The sequence below is a fragment of the Coregonus clupeaformis genome, chromosome 19 (genome assembly GCF_020615455.1).
Source record: "Coregonus clupeaformis isolate EN_2021a chromosome 19, ASM2061545v1, whole genome shotgun sequence".
NCBI lineage: Eukaryota > Metazoa > Chordata > Actinopteri > Salmoniformes > Salmonidae > Coregonus > Coregonus clupeaformis.
In genome coordinates this window covers 52626009-52648927 of record NC_059210.1, presented here as the reverse complement: position 1 = coordinate 52648927, position 22919 = coordinate 52626009, and the positions used below count along the sequence as shown (strand labels likewise).

At 43.0% G+C, this 22919-nt stretch overlaps 1 protein-coding gene across 2 annotated transcripts in view; it reads right to left on the bottom strand.

The window, feature by feature from the left end:
* LOC121532248 (pleckstrin homology domain-containing family G member 7) overlaps positions 1 to 13535 on the bottom strand; it is a 36330-nt gene extending 22795 nt beyond the window's left edge. The window contains exons 1-7 of one of the 2 annotated variants that reach the window (XM_041838080.2): positions 13154 to 13535; positions 11608 to 12394; positions 10950 to 10972; positions 6294 to 6412; positions 5695 to 5735; positions 5005 to 5103; positions 4415 to 4567 (exon numbers count right to left, since the gene is read on the bottom strand). In XM_041838080.2, the coding sequence (XP_041694014.1) occupies positions 4415 to 4567; positions 5005 to 5103; positions 5695 to 5735; positions 6294 to 6412; positions 10950 to 10972; positions 11608 to 12258 (1086 nt within the window). In that variant the 5' untranslated portion in view covers positions 12259 to 12394; positions 13154 to 13535. The remainder of the gene's footprint in view (positions 1 to 4414; positions 4568 to 5004; positions 5104 to 5694; positions 5736 to 6293; positions 6413 to 10949; positions 10973 to 11607; positions 12395 to 13153) is intronic. The other variant, XM_041838079.2, reaches the window with a different exon arrangement.
* Positions 13536 to 22919: the final 9384 nt, after the last annotated feature.

The following is a 22919-nucleotide window of genomic DNA, read 5'->3' as shown; positions in this document are numbered from 1 at the left end:
GTGGTCTAGAGTTTTTTTTCTCCTGTGGTTGCACATTTAACATGCTGGAATTTAACATATAAGAATTTATATATTTATATTTTGGCTAGGCTAGTTTGAAGCAAGGTAAAACATGCCTCATAATATAAAGTAAAACTTTCAGGTTTCAAATGATTAAGTAAATGTTTTCAAAATGCGTACTGCCTCCAGCTCATTGCAAAGTGACGCTCGTCGGATGTGGCAGGGCTTGAAAACTATTACAGACTACAAAGGGAAGCACAGCCGCGAGCTGCCCAGTGACACAAGCCTACCAGACGAGCTAAACCACTTCTATGCTCGCTTCGAGGCAAGCAACACTGAAACATGCATGAGAGCACCAGCTGTTCCGGATGACTATGTGATCACGCTCTCCGTAGCCGATGTGAGTAAGACTTTTAAGCAGGTCAACATTCACAAGGCCGCAGGGCCAGACGGATTACCAGGGACGTGTACTCCGAGCATGTGCTGACCAACTGGCAAGTGTCTTCACTGACATTTTCAACATGTCCCTGACTGAGTCTGTAATACCAACATGTTTCAAGCAGACCACCATAGTCCCCGTGCCCAAGGACTCTAAGATAACATGCCTAAATGACTACCGACCCGTAGCACTGACGTCTGTAGCCATGAAGTGCTTTGAAAGGCTGGTCATGGCTCACATCAACAGCATTATCCCAGAAACCCTAGACCCACTCCAATTTGCATACCGCCCCAACAGATCAACAGATGATGCAATCTCTATTGCACTCCACACTGCCCTTTCCCACCTGGACAAGAGGAACACCTACGTGAGAATGCTATTCATTGACTACAGCTCAGCATTCAACACCATAGTGCCCTCTAAGCTCATCACTAAGCTAAGGATCCTGGGACTAAACACCTCCCTCTGCAACTGGATCCTGGACTTCCTGACGGGCCGCCCCCAGGTGGTAAGGGTAGGTAACAACACATCTGCCACACTGATCCTCAACACGGGGCCCCTCAGGGGTGCGTGCTCAGTCCCCTCCTGTACTCTCTGTTCACCCATGACTGCATGGCCAGGCACGAATCCAACACCATCATTAAGTTTGCCGACGACACAACAGTGGTAGGCCTGATCACCGACAATGATGAGACAGCCTATAGGGAGGAGGTCAGAGATCTGGCCGTGTGGTGCCAGGACAACAACCTCTCCCTCAACGTGACCAAGACAAAGGAGATGATTGTGGACTACAGGAAAAAAAAGAGGACTGAGCACGCCCCCATTCTCATCGACGGGGCTGTAGTGGAACAGGTTGAGAGCTTCAAGTTCCTTGGTGTCCACATCACCAACGAACTATCATGGTCCAAACACACCAAGACAGTCGTGAAGAGGGCACGACAAAGCCTATTCCCCCTCAGGAGACTGAAAAGATTTGGCATGGGTCCTCAGATCCTCAAAAAATTATACAGCTGCACCATCGAGAGCATCCTGACTGGTTGCATCACCGCCTGGTATGGCAACTGCTTGGCCTCCGACCGCAAGGCACTACAGAGGGTAGTGCGTACGGCCCAGTACATCACTGGGGCAAAGCTTCCTGCCATCCAGGACCTCTATACCAGGCGGTGTCAGAGGAAGGCCCTCAAAATTGTCAAAGACTCCAGCCACCCTAGTCATAGACTGTTCTCTCTGCTACCGCACGGCAAGCGGTACCGGAGTGCCAAGTCTAGGTCCAAAAGACTTCTCAACAGCTTCTACCCCCAAGCCATAAGACTCCTGAACAGCTAATCATGGCTACCCGGACTATTTGCACTGCCCCCCCCACCCCATCCTTTTTTACGCTGCTGCTACTCTGTTAAGTATTTATGCATAGTCACTTTAACTCTACCCGCATGTACATATTACCTCAACTACCTCAACTAGCCGGTGCCCCCGCACATTGACTCTGCAACGGTACCCCCCTGTATATATAGCCTCCCTATTGTCACTTTATTTTACTTCTGCTCTTTTTTTCTCAACACTTTTTTTTGTTGTTGTTTTATTTTTACTTTTTTTTGTTTAAAATAAATGCACTGTTGGTTAAGGGCTGTAAGTAAGCATTTCACTGTAATGTCTGCACCTGTTGTATTCGGCGCATGTGACCAATAACATTTGATTTGATTTGATTTGAAAGTGGTGTGACACAAAATATTAGCTCTTTTTAATTTTGGCTATCAAAACGTTTTTTTTTAAACATGCAATTGCATTTAGAATTGTTGCGCAATGATTTGGTTTATAAAAGCACATGTTTAACTCGGCAACGAACAAACTGTTTGAGGAGCTGTAGCAGCAGCTCTCGCGCTGTCTGACAGATTTTCCACTCAAACTAGGCTCTGTATCTGTATGCTGTACGTGTGATAAATAAGATATATGACGACTAAGGAAAATACACGCGGCAATTTTAATTCCACTAAATTATGCAAATTAACTATAGACCGATAAGCATGACCGGTCAAATGTATTTCCAGCGACTGGTATTTCCATCAATGAATAGGCTAAAAAGCATTATTTCGCAATGGAATTTTGTTTCTTCTCCCAGACAATTGGGCGGCAACAACAATAAAAAAATCCTGCTTTTCATTTTTTTTGGGGGGGCCAAAAGCCGGCTATTACCGGCTAACGGAAACCCTGGTGTGTGATTTCAATTATTAGGATCCCCATTAGCCGATGCCAATGGCAACAGCTAGTCTGGCTGGGGATGACATCCACTACCGTTGAAAAGTTTGGGGTCACTTAGAAATGTCCTTGTTTTCCATGAAAATATACATGAAATGAGTTTGAATAGGAAATATAGCAAAATGCATAGGAAATGTGTCATTGACAAGGTTAGAAATAATGATTTTTTTATTGAAATAATAATTGTGTCCTTCAAACTTTGCTTTCGTCAAAGAATCCTCCATTTGCAGCAATTACAGCCTTGCAGACCTTTGGCATTCTAGTTGTCAATTTGTTGAGGTCATCTGAAGAGATTTCACCCCATGCTTCCTGAAGCACCTCCCACAAGTTGGATTGGCTTGGTGGGCACTTCTTACGTACCATATGGTCAAGCTGCTCCCACAACAGCTCAATAGGGTTGAGATCCGGTGACTGTGCTGGCCACTCCATTATAGACAGAATACCAGCTGACTGCTTCTTCCCTAAATAGTTATTGCATAGTTTGGAGTAGTGCTTTGGGTCATTGTCCTGTTGTAGGAGGAAATTGGCTCCAATCAAGCGCTGTCAACAGGGTATGGCATGACGTTGCAAAATGGAGTGATAGCCTTCCTTCTTCAAGATCCCTTTTACCCTGTACAAATCTCCCACTCTCTTACCACCACCAAAGCACCCCCAGACCATCACATTGCCTCCACCATGCTTGACAGATGGCATCAAGCACTCCTCCAGCATCTTTTCATTTGGTCTGTGTCTCACAAATGTTATTCTTTGTGATCCGAACACCTCAAACTTTGATTTGTCTGTCCATAACTTTTTCACAATCTTCCTCTGTCCAGTGTCTGTGTTATTTTGCCCATCTTAATATTTTATTTTTATTGGCCAGTCTGATAAATTGCTTTTTCTTTGCAACTCTGCCTAGAAAGTCAGCATGCCGGAGTCGCCTCTTCACTGTTGACGCTGAGACTGGTGTTTTGCGGGTACTATTTAATGAAGCTGCCAATTGAGGACCTGTGAGGGTCTGTTTCTCAAACTAGACACTCTAATGTATTTTGTCCTCTTGCTCAGTTGTGCACCGGGGCCTCCCACTCCTCTTTCTATTCTGGTTCGAGACAGTTTACGCTGTTCTGTGAAGGGAGTAGTACACAGCGTTGTACGAGATCTTCAGTTTCTTGGCAATTTCTCGCATGGAATAGCCTTCATTTCTCAGAACAAGAATAGACTGACGAGTTTCAGAAGAAAGTTATTTGTTTCTGGCCATTTTGATTCTGTAATCGAACCCACAATTGCTGATGCTCCAGATACTCAACTAGTCTCAAGAAGGCCAGTTTAATTGCTTCTTTAATCAGCACAACCGTTTTCAGCTGTGCTAACATAATTGCAAAAGGGTTTTCTAATGATCAATTAGCCAATTCCAATAAAAATCAGCCGTTTCCAGCTACAATAGCCATTTACAACATTAACAATGTCTACACTGTATTTCTGATCAATTTTATGTTATTTTAATGGACAAAAAAATTGCTTTTCTTTCGAGAACAAGGACATTTCTAAGTGTACCCCAAACTTTTGAACAGTAGTGTATAACGAAAAATACATTACACACAAAATACTTTACAATTTACATACATTTAAAAACATGAACATGTAGTGTGTGTGTGCATCTATCAGTTACACATAAATATCAGTACATACACACAACAAGTAGGTCGTGTGTGTGTGTGAGGAGGCGTACATCATGTAAGTCACCTCTTTGAGCACCATGAGCTGATCCAGGAAGTAAACACACTCGCTGGTGAAGAGTTCCCAGATGGCTTCCTGTCTCTTATAGTCCTGAGGGTCACTGTCAGACCTCAGCTGAGACGAATCACAGTCCCTCAGGAACTCCTCTAGAGAACAATCCTGTGGATGGAGGGGATGATAGACAGAGGGATGGTTGGATAGACGTTATTTGAATAATACACAAGGGGAGGGTGATTAATTGTGGTTTTCGCAAGGCTAGGCTGGTGAGGTCATAAGTACGAGGCGACAGCATTCTTTAGCGTGTCTTGTTACTATGCCCAATGCTGTAACTTAGTCTTATCTTCTGCTGTCTAGCTAGAGTTTATAAGTGTACGGTTGTCATGTGCGTAGGCTAACAATAAAGTTTTGTTCCCGTCCAATGTGTAATTTATATGTTTCAGGGGCTTCATTGTTCCTGAAGTACTTCCTAGGAGCACTGACTCAATTATGACTGGCTGCCAAGTTACAACGCAGACATGTAACTATTAGATATTACATAGCTAAGAGAAAAAAGGGCTTATTCAGCATGGATCATATGTTCATATGGCTTTCCTCACCTTGTACTTCTGGAAGTCTGTGTCCCTCCAGTCTTGAATCTGTTCCGTCAAGAGATATTTCTCAATATCAGAGGCAGAGCATGTTGTCTTCCCTTTAGTCTGAGAGGAACAAATACAGGCTCAACGTTAAACGTTCCTTGAACAGTCAATCAGGTTTTCCTACTATAGGTAGGAGTGTCTGTTTGTCTAAGTAAGAGTAAGTAATGTCAATGTGTGTATGTTTACAGTAAGAGTGAATGTGTGTATGTGCGTGTGTGTGTGTTCGCGCACACATGTGCTTGCCCGTGTGTGTGCACGGTCATGCACTTATGGAAGTGAACAGTGGAACAGTGAACTACAGTACACACCAACAGTGTTTTGTGCAAATATTTGCCCATCTATCTATCAGTCTGGTCAAACACATTTAACTAAATAATTGAGTTGGATTTAATTGGTTTGGCTCAGTGTTGTTGACTCATTATGAAATCTCAGGAGGCCATGAGAACAGAGGGGAGGAAAGCGTATTAATTAATGCTGTGATTAAAAGTGGGTCAGAGAACAATGTCCTTAATTCCATTGCAGCTCACCTGAGCACACTGGCAGCTTCACAGCCCTAGCAAACAAACCACAAACAACTAAACTGACCGGTGGCAGGGCAGGCTAGCTAGGGTGAGTAGCAGGGGAAAAACAACGAACAAACAGCACACCTACCGTGCCACGTCTGGAGAAAGGCCACCTGGGTTTCTTTGTGTCTGTGGAAATGGAGAAACGGGTATTGTGATTATCTACAAAGGCCTGGCTTCATAGGTCTGCTGTTTATAAAATAGTGATTTATTGAAAGAAAGAAAAAAGTTATGAAAAAAAGTGTTCACACTCCAAAGGATCTATGTATGTGGTCCTCTGTAGCTCAATTGGTAGAGCATGGCGCTTGTAACGCCAGGGTAGTGGGTTCGATCCCCGGGACCACCCATACGGAAAAATTTATGCACACATGACTGTAAGTCACTTTGGATAAAAGCGTCTGCTAAATGGCATATTATTTATTTTTATTTTTATGTAAAATAGTACAAACAGCCTTATCATTTTGCCTGAATGTGGTAATAATCTGAAAATAGTTTAATGTTGCTTATATTTGTGTAAGAAGTGAACTCCTGATGCAGTTACTAATGTCATAGCTAGGTAACTGTAAAATAATAGTTATAACAAATAACTCTGATCACTGTAGGCCTACAATCTGGTCTTAAAAGTAATCAACAAGCTGTTGACAAAAATGTAGCAATAAAGTGCAGAAAAGCAGCTTCAGTGTTAACCTGAGAAGTTGGAGAGGTTCAGTATGTCTGCCGCCCCATTGGACACAAACAGGTCCCCCGGCGAAACGTCCAATCCGGGCAGACTGACCACCACAGAACTCCGCCTCCTCTCCTGCAATCTTGGGAACAGGGTATGAAGAGAGAGACAGTTTCTAGAACATTCTGACCAATAACAGCCAGTTTCTAGAACATTCTGATCAATAAGAGACAGTTTATATCAAAACTGACCAATAAGGCCCCATAGTATCCAAGGACTTTATTTTTATTTATTTTCCATTTTTTAGGGGGTAGATCAGCTATAATATTGTAGATAGATTGTGGCTTCTATCGATGTAATTGTCTGCAACATTTCCAATCCCCTATATATATTTTTGGGTAAATATACAGTATATATTAATTTAAATATATTTTTTATATACACAACCGTTCAAAAGTTTGGAGTCAATTAGAAATATCCTTGTTTTCGAAAGAAAATAAAAAAAATTGTCCATTAAAATAACATCAAATTGATCAGAAATTCAGTGTAGACATTGTTAATGTTGTAAAAGGCTAATTGATCATTAGAAAACCCTTTTGCAATTATGTTAGCACAGCTGAAAACTGTTGTGCTGATTAAAGAAACAATAAAACTGGCCTTCTTGAGACTAGTTCAGTATCTGGAGCATCAGCAATTGTGGGTTCGATTACAGGCTCAAAATGGCCAGAAACAAACAACTTTATTCTGAAACTCGTCAGTCTATTCTTGTTCCGAGAAATTAAGGCTATTCCATGCGAGAAATTGCCAAGAAACTGAAGATCTCGTACAACGCTGTGTACTACTCCCTTCACAGAAGAGCGCAAACTGGCTCAAACCAGAATAGAAAGAGGAGTGGGAGGCCCCGGTGCACAACTGAGAGGACAAATACATTAGAGTGTCTAGTTTGAGAAACAGACGCCTCACAGGTCCTCAATTGGCAGCTTCATTAAATAGTACCCGCAAAACACCAGTCTCAACGTCAACAGTGAAGAGGCGACTCCGGGATGCTGACCTTCTAGGCAGAGTTGCAAAGAAAAAGCCATATCTCAGACTGCCCATCTTAATATTTTATTTTTATTGGCCAGTCTGAGATATGGCTTTTTCTTTGGTGTTTTGCGGGTACTATTAAATGAAGCTGCCAGTTGAGGACCTGTGAGGGGTCTGTTTCTCAAACTAGACAGTCTAATATATTTGTCCTCTTGCTCAGTTGTGCACCGGGGCCTCCCACTCCTCTGTCTATTCTGGTTAGAGCCAGTTTGCTCTGTTCTGTGAAGGGAGTAGTACACAGCATTGTACGAGATCTTCAGTTTGTGTTGTTGTTGTTGTTGAGAGTAAACTGCAGGTACACGCAGAAGGCAAATATCCAAATTCAAATCAAGCAGAATTAATGGATTAGAGACCGCCAATTAAGGAATGTATGTATTGTTGACATCTTATGCATTCGTTATGTAGTTTGCTATGGTAATAAAAAGTGTATACCTACTTGAATTGACTTCCTTACCACTGCATAAATATACTGAGTGTACAAAACATTAAAACATTCCTAAAATGTAGTTGCACCAACCCCCCTTTTTGCCCTCAGAACAGCCTCAATTCGTCGGTGCATGGACTGTCAAAAGCATTCCACAGGGATGCTGGCCCATGTTGACTCCAATGATTCCCACAGTTGTGTCAAGTTGGCTGGATGTCCTTTGGTTGGTGAACCATTCTTGATACACACGGGAAACTGTTGAGTGTGAAAAACCCAGCAGCGTTGCAGTTCTTGACACAAACCGGTGCGCCTGGCACCTACTAGCATACCCCGTTCAACGGCACTTAAATATTTTGTCAATCCATGTCTCAATTGTCTGAAGGCTTACAAATCCTTCTTTAACCTGTATCCTCCCCTTCAACTAGTCTGATTGAAGTGGATTTAACAAATGACATCAATAAAGGATCATAGCTTTCGACTGGATTCACCTGGTCAGTCTATGTCATGGAAAGAGCAGGTGTCCTTAATGTTTTGTACACTCAGTGTATGCTCACACTATAAAACCAACCACAGTAGCTACCTCTGACTGAGTTTACAAGTTAGATGTCAGTTGTCTTTCCGGAGAATAGTGAGAGTAGTAATGATGAGCCAAATAACAACCTGATAGGCTGGTCTTTAGCCAGTCAGTTTAAGGTTCACTCCCAGTGCTGTGACTAGACTACTCACTGGCTTTAGAGCTTTCATAGTGAGGCCTTGATGAACTATCTTTCCTGTTTCTCTATTAAACTAAAAGCTCATGGGTTAGAGTTAATGTACCCATGATTCCAGACTTTTTCCTATTTGTTATTCCTTCCCAATAGCTGAGTAATGAACGACAATTGAGAGTATAGTAATGTGAGACACAATCCAGTGTTTGATTGATTGAAGACAGAGTAAAACATACTCAATCATTTGGTTGTTTTTCAGAATGTGAATGGTGTTATAACCTTGTTATCATGTATACTGCACCATAAGATAGACTGAGTAAAGATTTTCGCTGTGCTTGGTGAAAGGTTATCTAGAAATGACGACACCATAAGGAAGGCAGACAGCTGAAGATCTCTGGCTGTTTATGATGGCGTAAACAGAACCCACAAACAGGAACAGTTATACAACTACAGGGAAGGGAAGTATGTTGGTTCTTGATTTTATTTTATGGTCTGTTACCAAAATGCCTCACCCTATCCAAAAAGGAGACCCATTGTCATTGTCCTTGGACTGTATGGACGTCCTCAGGAAACTGCTGTGCATCTGTAATGGTATGCTTATATACCTAGCCGTACTTATCTTATGTAAACCACCAACAGAAGACTGACTGACTTGAGTCTAGATGAGGTGCAGCAAGCCAATATGTACACTTCAACAGTGTCCTTCTGTAAGTGTACAATGAGACCTGAGTAATGTGGTATGTTAGTTCTCCCCTGGCCACTTCTGTTAACGCCTCAGCGCAGATAATACCTCTGAGTGCAACCACTGTTCTTTGTCCTCTCTAGGACTATGTTCTCTCTAGTAAACTAATATCAGTCACGGTAATGCGGACCCTGGCGCATCTTATGGGCCTTATATGTATAGGCACACAAAGTGTGCTGAGTTAACAATACATAGCTCAGTTGGTAGAGCATGGGACTTGTAACGGCAGGGTAGTGGGTTCGATTCCCAGGACCACCCATACGTAAAATGCATGCAAGCATAACTGTAAGTCGCTTTGGATAAAAGTATCTGCTAAATGGTATATATTATATATTATAGTTAACCAAAACATTGAGGAGGCTTTAAGTCTTACAGTAAATGCAATTGGATGATGATGATGGTGGTGGTGGAAGAGTACTGCATGAGGATCTGTCAAAAACAGTTCAACACTAATTGCAGTTTATTTCCAAGCAGGTCACAAAGACATCATGTCTCATTGTGGCCAGTCAGAATGCTCTCTGTGCGTCGACCCCTCTGCCACTGAGTCGAGCCCCCGCAAAGAGGGGTGCTTCATCCCCCAAACCACCCCCTGCCCAGGCCCCTACAGCAAAATAACGATGCCCGAAAACAAAGCAGTTCCGACCAATTGTCTTGCTGAGCCCGGCCACCATGTGGGGGGACAGTAGGGGGATGGCGCCAGGGTGTAATTATAATAATTACAAGGACAATAGCTGCCTAATTATCCAGTAGAAGAGCCCTGCCTGGGCGGCCCATTAGGAGGGGTGGTGGTGGTGCTACTGCTGGCAGTGGGGGAAAAACAGCCCTAATGAGGCCTTGTCTAGTCCACACAGACAGATGTAGGATCTTCATTTGATCACCCTGTTGCAGAAAACTTTGTGTATTTTAAGGTTTAAAAGGGTTTTTGAAGTTTGGAATTTCCACTTTGAATTTTTTCCCTTATAAAAAATGTATTGGCTACAAAAAAGTATATTAATTATAATCCACATAATAAATCACATGTCCTGTTGCTGTAGGATTATTTTACTGCTGTAGCAAACTGGCTCAAATTAAGATTCTACATCTGTAACCATGGGACTCTCATAACTTCACCCACTGAGCTTATGTTGCTCCGCTAACAGTTTCACTAACAAGCCCAAAGCACAATGAATGCACAATGGGGCGCCCTCTACTCTGGGTCCAATCGTATTTTGCCATTGAGTGCCAAATGTCCAATGAGTGGATGCAATTCGAGCAACAAGGCCCAGCTTGGGGAAATTTTTCCCTTAATATGTTTCCATACAAACAAACTCCTGGGATCACTAGAACGGTTCGCCAAATTAGAGATAGCAAACGAAACGAACAACACGGTTTAGGATGCAATCATGCAAATTAGAACGTTTGGCTCATAAGTTGCTTGTTCACTGAATGGAGAGAAAGTGGAATCATCTCTGTTTTGGTCCCATTCATGCTGGGTCATATTCATTAGGGCACACCGTAGCAAAACATTTTGCAATGGAAAACAGTTTTCTTCCGTTTGGAGCCTAATGAATACAACTCTGGTTTCCTAATTGTGTGTCATAGTTCAGAGTTAGTCAGTTATAGGCAAATTCCCCTCCTGCCATGCAAATAATGTCCAGGCAGTATATGGTAATTGCAGGCCACAGTGCAGGTATTTTTGCCTAAACCAAGTGGGGACACAGATAACACTCAAATCACCTACCTATTATGGCAAGCCTCCTTGTCCTGTAAAAAGAGACGAAGGCAGCTCGGTTAGGATAATTATGTTGAAAATGGCTTGTTATACAGCAGATACTACTGTGAAAGAGCAAACACATAGACAGTGAACAATAGCACAGCACAGGATATCTATCTATACATTAGGGGTTGGTTTCTCTGGCACAGATGAAGCCTTGGCCTAAGAAGTACTTTCAACAGAGAATATCCATTGAACATGCTTTTTAGGGCAGGACTAAGATTAATCTGGGTCTGGTTAACCGGCCGTATGAGGTCAATTATGATTTTAGAGCCTTGAGTGTGATAGACTAGAGAAACCCAAGGCCCTGGCTGATTTTAAAGGTGTAGAAATCCATGCAGAGTACATAACACTAAATCAACATTACACAGGCCTCCTGCTCCTACAGTGCATGTAACTGCTGATTAATTTGCTGTCAAAAGCTGACATTGTGAGCAGCCATCACAGGAGGCCAGGGAGAATGAGGGGGAGAGGGCTGCGACCCAGGAGGAATGTGGTGGAGCTACTGGCCATCTGCTTTATAAAGCTCAGATAAAAACTCATTATAAAGCCACAGTGTTGCATATGGCCGCCAGTCATGCTCAACTGAAAGTTTACCATTTTGGTCATGATAACATTAACTCACCTGATCATCGCTATCATCAGGAAATTCAAAGTCTTTACTAACACTTTGCACACTCCGTGCACCCAGAGATCCTTGTCTCGTGCAAGTGATACCATTGTCAAAAGTCTTTGATCTATGCGATCTGCTTTTCCCCCAGCCCGCGGATGAATTGGGCAGATTATCGAGATGGTTTTCTCTGTCGGGAAGGGGGCTGGCCGCCAGCGGAGACTTGTGCCTTTGTACTGGGGAGAGGGGACTCAACCGGGACGGTGTATCTTCCGTACCCGACTCCTCCTGTGTGCTGTCCATCCTCACCGGGTCCCGGAAGTCCACCTGCGGACGCCGTGTGCTCCTCATCCTCCTCAAGGTGGGGGAGGTTGAGATGCGAGCCGGGGCCTGTCGGTCAAACTGTGTGAGCAAGCCGTCTGCCTCGACCAAAGACGCATGTTTCAGTTTGGAGTGCGTTCTGGCCAAATCTATATGCATGATAAAGGGGTTCCTGGTCTGCGTCTCCTTGTCCTCGGTTGGTTTTGAGACCGTTTGCGTCTCGACATTGGTCACCCCTGTCACTTCCTTGTTCTCGTTCTCTAACCACTCAATGTAACTCCAGTCCAAGCTTTTCTCTTTGTCCTGGCCATTCTCGCGCACTATGACCTGTTTCAGCGTAGACATCTTGCGCAAGACGACATTGTAGGCCTAATTATGTCAGGAACATAGTTGTCTGTTGGTCCTTATTTTTCCCAGGTGTGTTGGGGTCAGATCATCCACTGGCAGTTTAGCAGCAAGCAACCACGTTTCAGAGACGTTTCTGGGGTATAAATAAAATGTATCTGTATTAGGTCTAATACAATAAATAGCCTACAAAACACAAAGCAGTCTGGGCGAGCCGTCAAGTCATAATCTTTTTTGTTCAGAGTTCATACCACTCACATTGTGAAACAGTGAAATTATGGATTTGAGAGCTGCTTCTTTTGTCGATAGAGGGTGGGGGTAGGGGAAGTTCGCACTAAGCACTGACCTACGCATAGCGACAGGAAGGTGTTTGCGGGTGGGGGTGCTGCAGAATGTATTTGTTTTGCCCGTGCTACAGATGGCTTATTCGGTCCGCTAATGAATACAGCGCAACAGTATAACTGTGATGCTGCACTACACTGCAACATTGTATCAATTCAGTGTCACGCCTCAAGGTCGGCACAAGACCCCCATGCACCTGATCCAACTTTCCCATACGCGGCATTATGGATCCTAATTTAGACTTTTACAATGGGCCTCTCCAGGCCATGTAAAGTGCTATTAAATCAACTCAGGTAGTTTTGTTTCATTAGAACTCCCAACAGTAAAAGTATTTAGAGACCGATTGTAGTTTTCGTGGTGTGCGGGCTGCAGAAGAGAACCCGCACGCACACCCACGACGTGAATACGGTGGGGAAAACATTAGAAACTAAGCCTAGATTATCTAGGCTACAATTATTATCAACCAACGATACGCTAAATAATAACACATTATTTACATGACAAAAGTTAAAAGGAGTAGACTGAAGAAGAGCAAAGCCCTGCGTTTACTCACGGCAGTGTGTCCTGCTCCGCAACGGATCATCCACTGCGCTGGTGCTGTAGCGACGACTTTGGGGTGCTGCACTCGGGGTTGCCTTGTCATGTCAATGTGACCGCCCTGAGAAACAAAGTGGAGCCAACTCCTGGCGCTAGTCACTGCCGCTGTTCTTTCTGTGCTCAAAGAGATTTATTTGTGGAATGCCTGGGAAAGATTTAATGATTGCGTGCCAATTGTTTCCTACCCGAAATTTGAATGTGTTATGAGTCAATGAGAAAGCTTAGTTCAGACAATGAATAGGTCCGCAATATTATTGTGGCAACCCGTATAATTAGTGGCTGGGACTGGACTAAAAGAAGGTTACAATGTATTCATTTTTATCCAGCATCCACGAGGTGAGGTAAAGGTGTGTGTGTGTATGTGAACAAAGAGAAGCATAGTCCAAAAATCCTATAGGATTAGCTATTTACTTTCCAATAATATCCTATAGGATTCTCACAATCATATAGGATTTTGTGTCACCTCTATCAGAATCCTATCAGAATCATATTGGACTACTTTTTTCCTATTGGAAATCAAAAGTAATCCTATTGAATCTTATAGGGTTTGATAAATCTTGTAGGATTTTGTCACCCCAATCAGAATCCTATTAGAACAGTTTGTTCTTAATTGAACCCATTAAATTATAGTTTGTTGTCATTTGTTCCAGTACAATGCAACAACATTAATTACAACATTTTCTTTGATTTGAGAAAAAAAAAACAGTTGGTTTTATTCACCACCACAATATGGGAGGGATTCAAGGCTGCACGTTAATTTGCAGTATGACCACCAGTACAGTACATATTTTTCAACAAAACACTCACTTGAGTTATTTGATTTGATTCTTATTCATGCAACTTCTTATCTTTCAATAATACATTACAATATGACATACAATACTATATACAATGTTACAATCACATACTTTTTTTTGGGGGGGTTGCCCTTAGAATGCAAAGCATCTTTACATTGCTTATATGCAAATAAAAAGTAGAAGGAAAATAAATGTTTAGGTAGAGGAAGATATGAGCATTTCTTTCATTTCATGTATATAATAGTCAGCTATGCACACAAAAAAGAGAATGTTTCCTTTACCCGTGTGTGGCAGGGTCTACAGACAATCACGGACTACAAAAGGAAAACCAGCCACGTCGCGGACACCGACGTCTCGCTTCCAGACAAGCTAAACACCTTCTTCGCCCACTTTGAGGATAACACAGTGCCACTGACGAGGCCCACTACCAAGGACTGTGGCGTCTCCATCTCCGTGGCCGACGTGATTAAAACGGCATCCCTAGCCGCGTCCTCAGAGCATGCGCAGACCAGCTTGCTGGTGTGCTTATGGACATATTCAATCTCTCCCTTTCCCAGTCTGCTGTTCCCACATGCTTCAAGATGGCCACCATTGTTCCTGTACCCAAGAAAGCAAAGGTAACTGAACTAAATGACTATCGCCCTGTAGCACTCACCTCTGTCATCATGAAGTGCTTTGAGAGTCAAGGATCATATCACATCTACCTTACCTGTCACCCTAGACCCACTTCAAGTTGGTTACCGCCCCAATAGATCCACAGACGATGCAATCGCCATCACACTGCACACTCCCCTATCCCATCTGGACAAGTCGAATACCTACAGTTGAAGTCGGTTTACATACACCTTAGCCAAATACATTTAAACTCAGTTTTTCACAATTCCTGACATTTAATTATAGTAAAAAATCCCTGTCTTAGGTCAGTTAGGATCACCACTTTATTTTAAGAATGTGAAATGTCAGAATAATAGTAGAGAGAATTATTTATTTCAGCTTTTATTTCTTTCATCACATTCCCAGTGGGTCAGAAGTTTACATACACTCAATTAGTATTTGGTAGCATTGCCTTTCAATTGTTTAACTTGGGTCAAACGTTTTGGGTAGCCTTCCACAAGCTTCCCACAATAAATTGGGAGAATTTTGGCCCATTCCTCCTGACAGAGCTGGTGTAACTGAGTCAGGTTTGTAGGCATCCTTGCTCGCACATGCTTTTTCAGTTCTGCCCACACATTTTCTATTGGATTGAGGTCAGGGCTTTGAAATGGCCACTCCAATACCTTGACTTTGTTGTCCTTAAGCCATTTTGCCACAATTTTGGAAGTATGCTTGGGGTCATTGTCCATTTGGAAGACCCATTTGCGACCAAGCTTTAACTTCCTTACTGATGTCTTGAGATGTTGCTTCAATATAGCCACATAATTTTCCTTCCTCATGATGCCATCTATTTAGTGAAGTGCACCAGTCCCTCCTGCAGCAAAGCACCCCCACAGCATGATGCTGCCATCCCCGTGCTTCACGGTTGGGATGGTGTTCTTCGGCTTGCAAGTCACCCCCTTTTTCCTCCAAACATAACGGTGGTCATTATGGCCAAACAGTTCTAATTTTGTTTCATCAGACCAGAGGACATTTCTCCAAAAAGTACGATCTTTGTCCCCATGTGCAGTTGCAAACCATAGTCTGGCTTTTTTATGGCGGTTTTGGAGCAGTGGCTTCTTCCTTGCTGAGTGGCCTTTCAGGTTATGTCGATATAGGACTCGTTTTACTGTGGATATAGATACATTTGTACCGGTTTCCTCCAGCATCTTCACAAGGTCCTTTGCTGTTGTTCTGGGATTGATTTGCACTTTTCGCACCAAAGTACGTTCATCTCTAGCAGACAGAACGCGTCTCCATCCTGCGCGGTATGACGGCTGCGTGGTCCGATGGTGTTTATACTTATGTACTATTGCTTGTACAGATGAACGTGGTACCTTCAGGCGTTTGAAAATTGCTCCCAAGGATGAACCAGACTTGTGGAGGTCTACAATTTCTTTTCTGAGGTCTTGGCTGATTTCTTTTGATTTCCCCATGATGTCAAGCAAAGAGCCACTGAGTTTGAAGGTAGGCCTTGAAATACATCCAATCAAATGATGTCAATTAGCCTATCAGAAGCTTCTAAAGCCATGACATCATTTTCTGGAATTTTCCAAGCTGTTTAAAGGCACAGTCAACTTAGTGTATGTAAACTTCTGACCCACTGGAATTGTGATACAGTGAATTATAAATGAAATAATCAGTCTGTAAACAATTGTTGGAAAAATTACTTGTGTCATGCACAAAGTAGATGTCCTAACCGACTTGCCAAAACAATAGTTTGTTAACAAGACATTTGTGGAGTGGTTGAAAAACAAGTTTTAATGAGTCCAACCTAAGAGTCCAACCTCCCGCGACCGGGAGACCCATGGGGCGGCGCACAATTGGCCCAGCGTCGTCCAGGGTAGGGGAGGGAATGGCCGGCAGGGCTGTAGCTCAGTTGGTAGAGCATGGCGTTTGCAACGCCAGGGTTGTGGGTTCGATTCCCACGGGGGTGCCAGTATGAAAAATAAAAAAATAATGTATGCACTCACTAACTGTAAGTCGCTCTGGATAAGAGCGTCTGCTAAATGACTAAAATGTAAATGTATGTAAACTTCCGACTTCAACTGTATGTAAGAATGCTGTTCTTTGACTATAGCTCAGCATTCAACACCATAGTACCCTCCAAGCTCATCATCAAGCTTGAGGCCCTGGGTCTGAACCCCGCCCTGTGCAACTGGGTCCTGGACTTCCTGACGGGCCGCCCCCAGGTGGTGAAGGTAGGAAACAACATCTCCACTTCGCTGATTCTCAACACTGTGGCCCCACAAGGGTGCGTGCTCAGCCCCCTCCTGTACTCCCTGTTCACCCATGACTGCGTGGCCAAGCACGCCTCCAACTCAATCATAAAGTTTGCAGACGACACAACAGTAGTAGGCTTGATTACCAACAATGACGAGACCGCCTACAGGGAGGAGGTGAGGGCTCTGGGAGTGTGGTGCCAGGAAAATAACCTCTCACTCAGCGTCAACAAAACAAAGGAGATGATCGTGGACTTCAGGAAACAGTAGAGGGTGCACCCCCCTATCCACATCGACGGAACCGCAGTTGAGAAGGTGGAAAGCTTCAAGTTCCTTGGCGTACACATCACCAACAAACTGAAATGGTCCACCCACGCAGACAGTGTGGTGAAGAAGGAGCAACAGAGCCTCTTCAACCTCAGGAGGCTGAAGAAATTTGGCTTGGCACCTAAAACCCTCACAAACTTTTACAGATGCGCAATTGAGAGCATCCTGTCGGGCTGTATCACCACCTGGTACGGCAACTGCACCGCCCGCAACCGCAGGGCTCTCCAGAGGGTGGTGCGGTCTGCCGAACGCATTATCGGGGGCAAACTACCCGCCCTCCAGGACACATACAGCACCTGATGTATGAAGGCCAAAAAGATCATCAAGGACATCAACCACCCGAGCCACTGCCTGTTCACCCCACTATCATCCAGAAGGCGAGGTCAGTACAGATGCATCAAAGCTGGGACCGAGAGAATGAAAACCAGCTTCTATCTCAAGGCCATCAGACTGTTAAATAGCCATCACTAGCACAGTAGAGGCTGCTGCTGCCTATTGAAATCACTGGCCACTTTAAGAAATGGAACACTAGTCACTTTAATAATGTTTACAGTCACTTTAATAATGTTTACATATCTTGCACTACTAATCTCATATGTACAGTGGGGAGAACAAGTATTTGATACACTGCCGATTTTGCAGGTTTTCCTACTTACAAAGCATGTAGAGGTCTGTAATTTTTATCATAGGTACACTTCAGCTGTGAGAGACGGAATCTAAAACAAAAATCCAGAAAATCACATTGTATGATTTTTAAGTAATTAATTTGCATTTTATTGCATGACATAAGTATTTAATCACATACCAACCAGTAAGAATTCCGGCTCTCACAGACCTGTTAGTTTTTCTTTAAGAAGCCCTCCTGTTCTCCACTCATTACCTGTATTAACTGCACCTGTTTGAACTCGTTACCTGTATAAAAGACACCTGTCCACACACTCAATCAAACAGACTCCAACCTCTCCACAATGGCCAAGACCAGAGAGCTGTGTAAGGACATCAGGGGATAAAATTGTAGACCTGCACAAGGCTGTGATGGGCTACAGGACAATAGGCAAGCAGCTTGGTGAGAAGGCAACAACTGTTGGCGCAATTATTAGAAAATGGAAGAAGTTCAAGATGACGGTCAATCACCCTCGGTCTGGGGCTCCATGCAAGATCTCACCTCGTGGGGCATCAATGATCATAAGGAAGGTGAGGGATCAGCCCAGAACTACACAGCAGGACCTGGTCAATGACCTGAAGAGAGCTGGGTCCACAGTCTCAAAGAAAACCATTAGTAACACACTACGCCGTCATGGATTAAAATCCTGCAGCCCACGCAAGGTCCTCCTGCTCAAGCCAGCGTATGTCCAGACCCGTCTTAAGTTTGCCAATGACCATCTGGATGATCCAGAGGAGGAATGGGAGAAGGTCATGTGGTCTGATGAGACAAAAATAGAGCTTTTTGGTCTAAACTCCACTCGCCGTGTTTGGAGGAAGAAGAAGGATGAGTACAACCCCAAGAACACCATCCCAACCGTGAAGCATGGAGGTGGAAACATCATTCTTTGGGGATGCTTTTCTGCAAAGGGGACAGGACGACTGCACCGTACTGAGGGGAGGATGGATGGGGCCATGTATCGCGAGATCTTGGCCAACAACCTCCTTCCCTCAGTAAGAACATTGAAGATGGGTCGTGGCTGGGTCTTCCAGCATGACAATGACCCAAAACACACAGCCAGGGCAACTAAGGAGTGGCTCCATAAGAAGCATCTCAAGGTCCTGAGGTGGCCTAGCCAGTCTCCAGACCTGAACCCAATAGAAAATCTTTGGAGGGAGCTGAATGTCCGTATTGCCCAGCGACAGCCCCGAAACCTGAAGGATCTGGAGAAGGTCTGTATGGAGGAGTGGGCCAAAATCCCTGCTGCAGTGTGTGCAAACCTGGTCAAGACCTACAGGAAACATATGATCTCTGTAATTGCAAACAAAGGTTTCTGTACCAAATATTTAGTTCTGCTTTTCTGATGTATCAAATACTTATGTCATGCAATAAAATGCAAATTAATTACTTAAAAATCATACAATGTGATTTTCTGGATTTTTTATACCTATGATAAAAATTACAGACCTCTACATGCTTTGTAAGTAGGAAAACCTGCAAAATCGGCAGTGTATCAAATACTTGTTCTCCCCACTGTATATACTGCATTCTATTCTATAATATTCTATTGTATCTTAGTCCATGCCGCTCTGTCATTGCTTGTCCATATATGTATATTTTCTTAAATTCCATTCCTTACTAGTTTTGTGTGTATTAGGTATATGTTGTGAAATTGTTAGATATTACTTGTTAGATATTACTGCACTGTCGGAGCTAGAAGCACAAGCATTTCGCTACACCCGCTCTAACATCTGCTAAACACGTGTATGTGACAAATTAAATTTGATTTGATTTGAAATTGTTAATCTAGGTATATGCGTTTTGACTGTAATGCCATATAGCACACCTTTTTGACACAAATGTAAACAACCTTGCGGACAGTCTCAGTAGGTTTCACAGCTATTGTTGTTGCAGTTGGCACAATAACTTTAATCTGTGATGCAGATGCACCAGATGCAAATGTTTATTCATGTTGTGTCCCTTGGACCTTTAGGGGGATGGGGCTGCATGAGATAGCTACTTGGTAGAGGGTACATTGCCAGCGGTTCCCACCTATAGGGTCACCAACTCAAGTGGCAAGGGTGGCAGTTTAATATTGGTTGCTTATGATGGTATTATACTTCACTTGTCCACTGTCCATCTTCATAGGTAATTGTCTGAGAGGTTTGGAGGGTGGGTGCTCCATATTATAAGCAGACAAGTTAACAATAGTGTATTGACAAGTCTAAGGATAAATCCTTTAGAATGTAATTTAAATATCTGTACAATTCCCATCTACAAAATGCACAGAAATCCTATAGGAGTTTGAGCCACGGCTCGGCCGACTGTCTGTGCCCTTAACCACTTTCTGTACCCCTCTCTACTGTATAGCTGTATATCTGTAGGCCACTTACATCTGTCCTGTAATGTTTTTTTTTTCTTTCAATAACTGATCTCCAAACAATAAAAACATGTTTTACCCTAGTTGAAAAATCCTATAGGATTCCAATGAGAAAATCCTATTAGAATCCAAAATAAAATCCTATCAGATTTTGGAACCAGTACTATTGGACTCCTTTAGGATTCTATCCTATTCATGCAACCCAGGAGTCCAATAGTACTGCCCACCATTCTACTCAATGCATCGTCATTGAGCGCTGATGAAGATTTCATCAAAAGTACATTACAGTGGCTTGGAAATACAATGCCATTCAAAAGGAGGCAAATAATGAGTAGGAAAACCTTTGTCCTCATTTTGATGTCGCCAGATTGATTTTAGATGCAGTATAACCACAGATATTTCACTGGATGTAGAAATGGGAAGCATCCGCTTGGCGTTTCCACTCACTACCAAATATGTTAGGGAGAGGAAGCCCACTGGCGGGCAGTGGGAGAAGATGGAACGAGATGGATTTTGGCCGATATTCTGCACATTTTCTCATCGATTAAACATTTTCTCTCAATACAGTTTTCTGTTTCCAAAACTAGAATCTGCTCTGAAAAGAGTGGACTACGTTTTGTAGACTTTACCCTTCGCAAAGGTTTTTTTAAATCGCGCTGTGTAGAAGGAGTGCAAAGGCGAATTGAGTTATTGCACACGCGCACTTCACAGAGTAGGCATTCCCCAACGGAAATATGCAGATGAATGCTAGAACGCACCAATAGGATCTCGCAAACTCGTGCTTGGCTTTGCCCACCTCCGTGCTTGTTCTGCCCACTGTGACTCATTTGTTCCCATTGGAAACGACAGGCAGTGGTCTATCTTGGTTTAATTATTAATCTTCGATATTACGTTAGCTAGTTAGTTAAGATTGAGGGGAGGTCACCGGATTTTACCTAGCTAACGTTATCATTGCTAGCTATTTTTGATTAACTTTGCTAGCAAATGACAACATTGCCATCTATCTAAAGTAAATTTGACGACATGCTAATGCTGGCGAAGTTGTTTCCTACTAAACATTTGACAACATTAGCAATGTCATCGTATTTCCAGGTAATTTAGACTAAACAGTGGTTAGCCTCCGTCCAGAATAACTGGGTTTATCACGACTTTAGCGCACCACTATTGCGCCGCCGGTAGACCGCGGCTTGAGAACGTTCATAACAATGGCATGACGCAACCTATAAATTGGAGGATTAAGTCCTTTCTATCCTATAGGATAGGTTCCAAAATCTGATAGGATTTTCCTTTGGATTTTAATAGGATATATATTTTTTGAATCCTATAGTATTTTTTGACTAGGGAGGATCCATTACATCACGTGTGTGTTCGAGAGTGTGAGAATGAAAAAAATAAAGAGAATGTGAATCATTTACACATATTCAGAATTTGAGTTAGTGAATAGGTGGTGCCAGCAATACACAATGTACAGACAGAATTTGCACAAAGTCAACATACAGAATATACAATATAAATACAGTAAACATAAATGGTAATTCATTTATTGATTTATTCATGTTTGAACAATAAATGAGTAGCCCTACTCCATTAAAATATAGTAAATAAATAACTACATGTGCAAAAATAGGAATATTTGAGTGGCAGGCAATACATTTAATCCATGCCTGTATTCTATACTGGCCCTGCCTCACTAGCTGGTGCATTATTGTGGTAGTTGACTGAACACTAGGTGGCAATGTAGGCTAGATTATATCACTATGTCACCACTGGCTGTGTGGTTTTACATGATTATCGATGCCCCCTTGTGTTTGGCGTCCTCTGGTGTCAGTATTTGTCATCATTATAATCATCCGCAGCAGCTTTCTACTTCCCAGATGTAGGAGATAGACATTTAATAAACACAATTTCTTATAAACACAATTCCTTATTCTACATTTTTTTTTAGTCATTTTTTAGCAGATGCTCTTATCCAGAGCAACTTACAGTTAGTGAGTGCATACATTATTTTTCATACTGGCCCCCTGTGGGAATCGAACCCACAACCCTGGCATTGCAAACGCCATGTTCTACCAACTGAGCTACATCCCTGCCGGCCATTCCCTCCCCTACCCTGGACCAATTGTGCATCGCCCCATGGCTCTCCCAGAGCCTGGATTCGAACCAGGATCTCTTGTGGCACAGCTAGCACTGCGATGCAGTGCCTTAGAACACTGCGCCACTCGGGAGATACATGGCAGACAATCATGCTGTTCTACACTTATACTGAACAAAAAAAAAAGTGTTGGTTCCATGAGCTGAAATAAAAGATCCCAGAAATTTTCCATATGCACAAAAAGCTTATTTCTCTCAAATTTGGTGCACAAATCTGTTTACATCCCTGTTAGTGAGCATTTCTCATTTGCCAAGATAATCCATCAACCTGACAGGTGTGGCATATCAAGAAGATGATTAAATAGCATGATCATTACACAGGTGCACCTTGTGCTGGGGACAATAAAAGGCCACTCTAAAATGTGCAGTTTTGTCACACAACACAGTGCCACAGATGTCACAAGTTTTAGGGGAGTGTGCAATTGGCATGCTGACTGCAGGAATGTCCCCCAGAGCTGTTGCCAGATAATTTAATGTTAATTTCTCTACCATAAGCCGCCTCCAACGTTGTTTTAGAGAATTTGGCAATACGTCCAACCAGCCTCACAACCGCAGACCACGTGTAACCA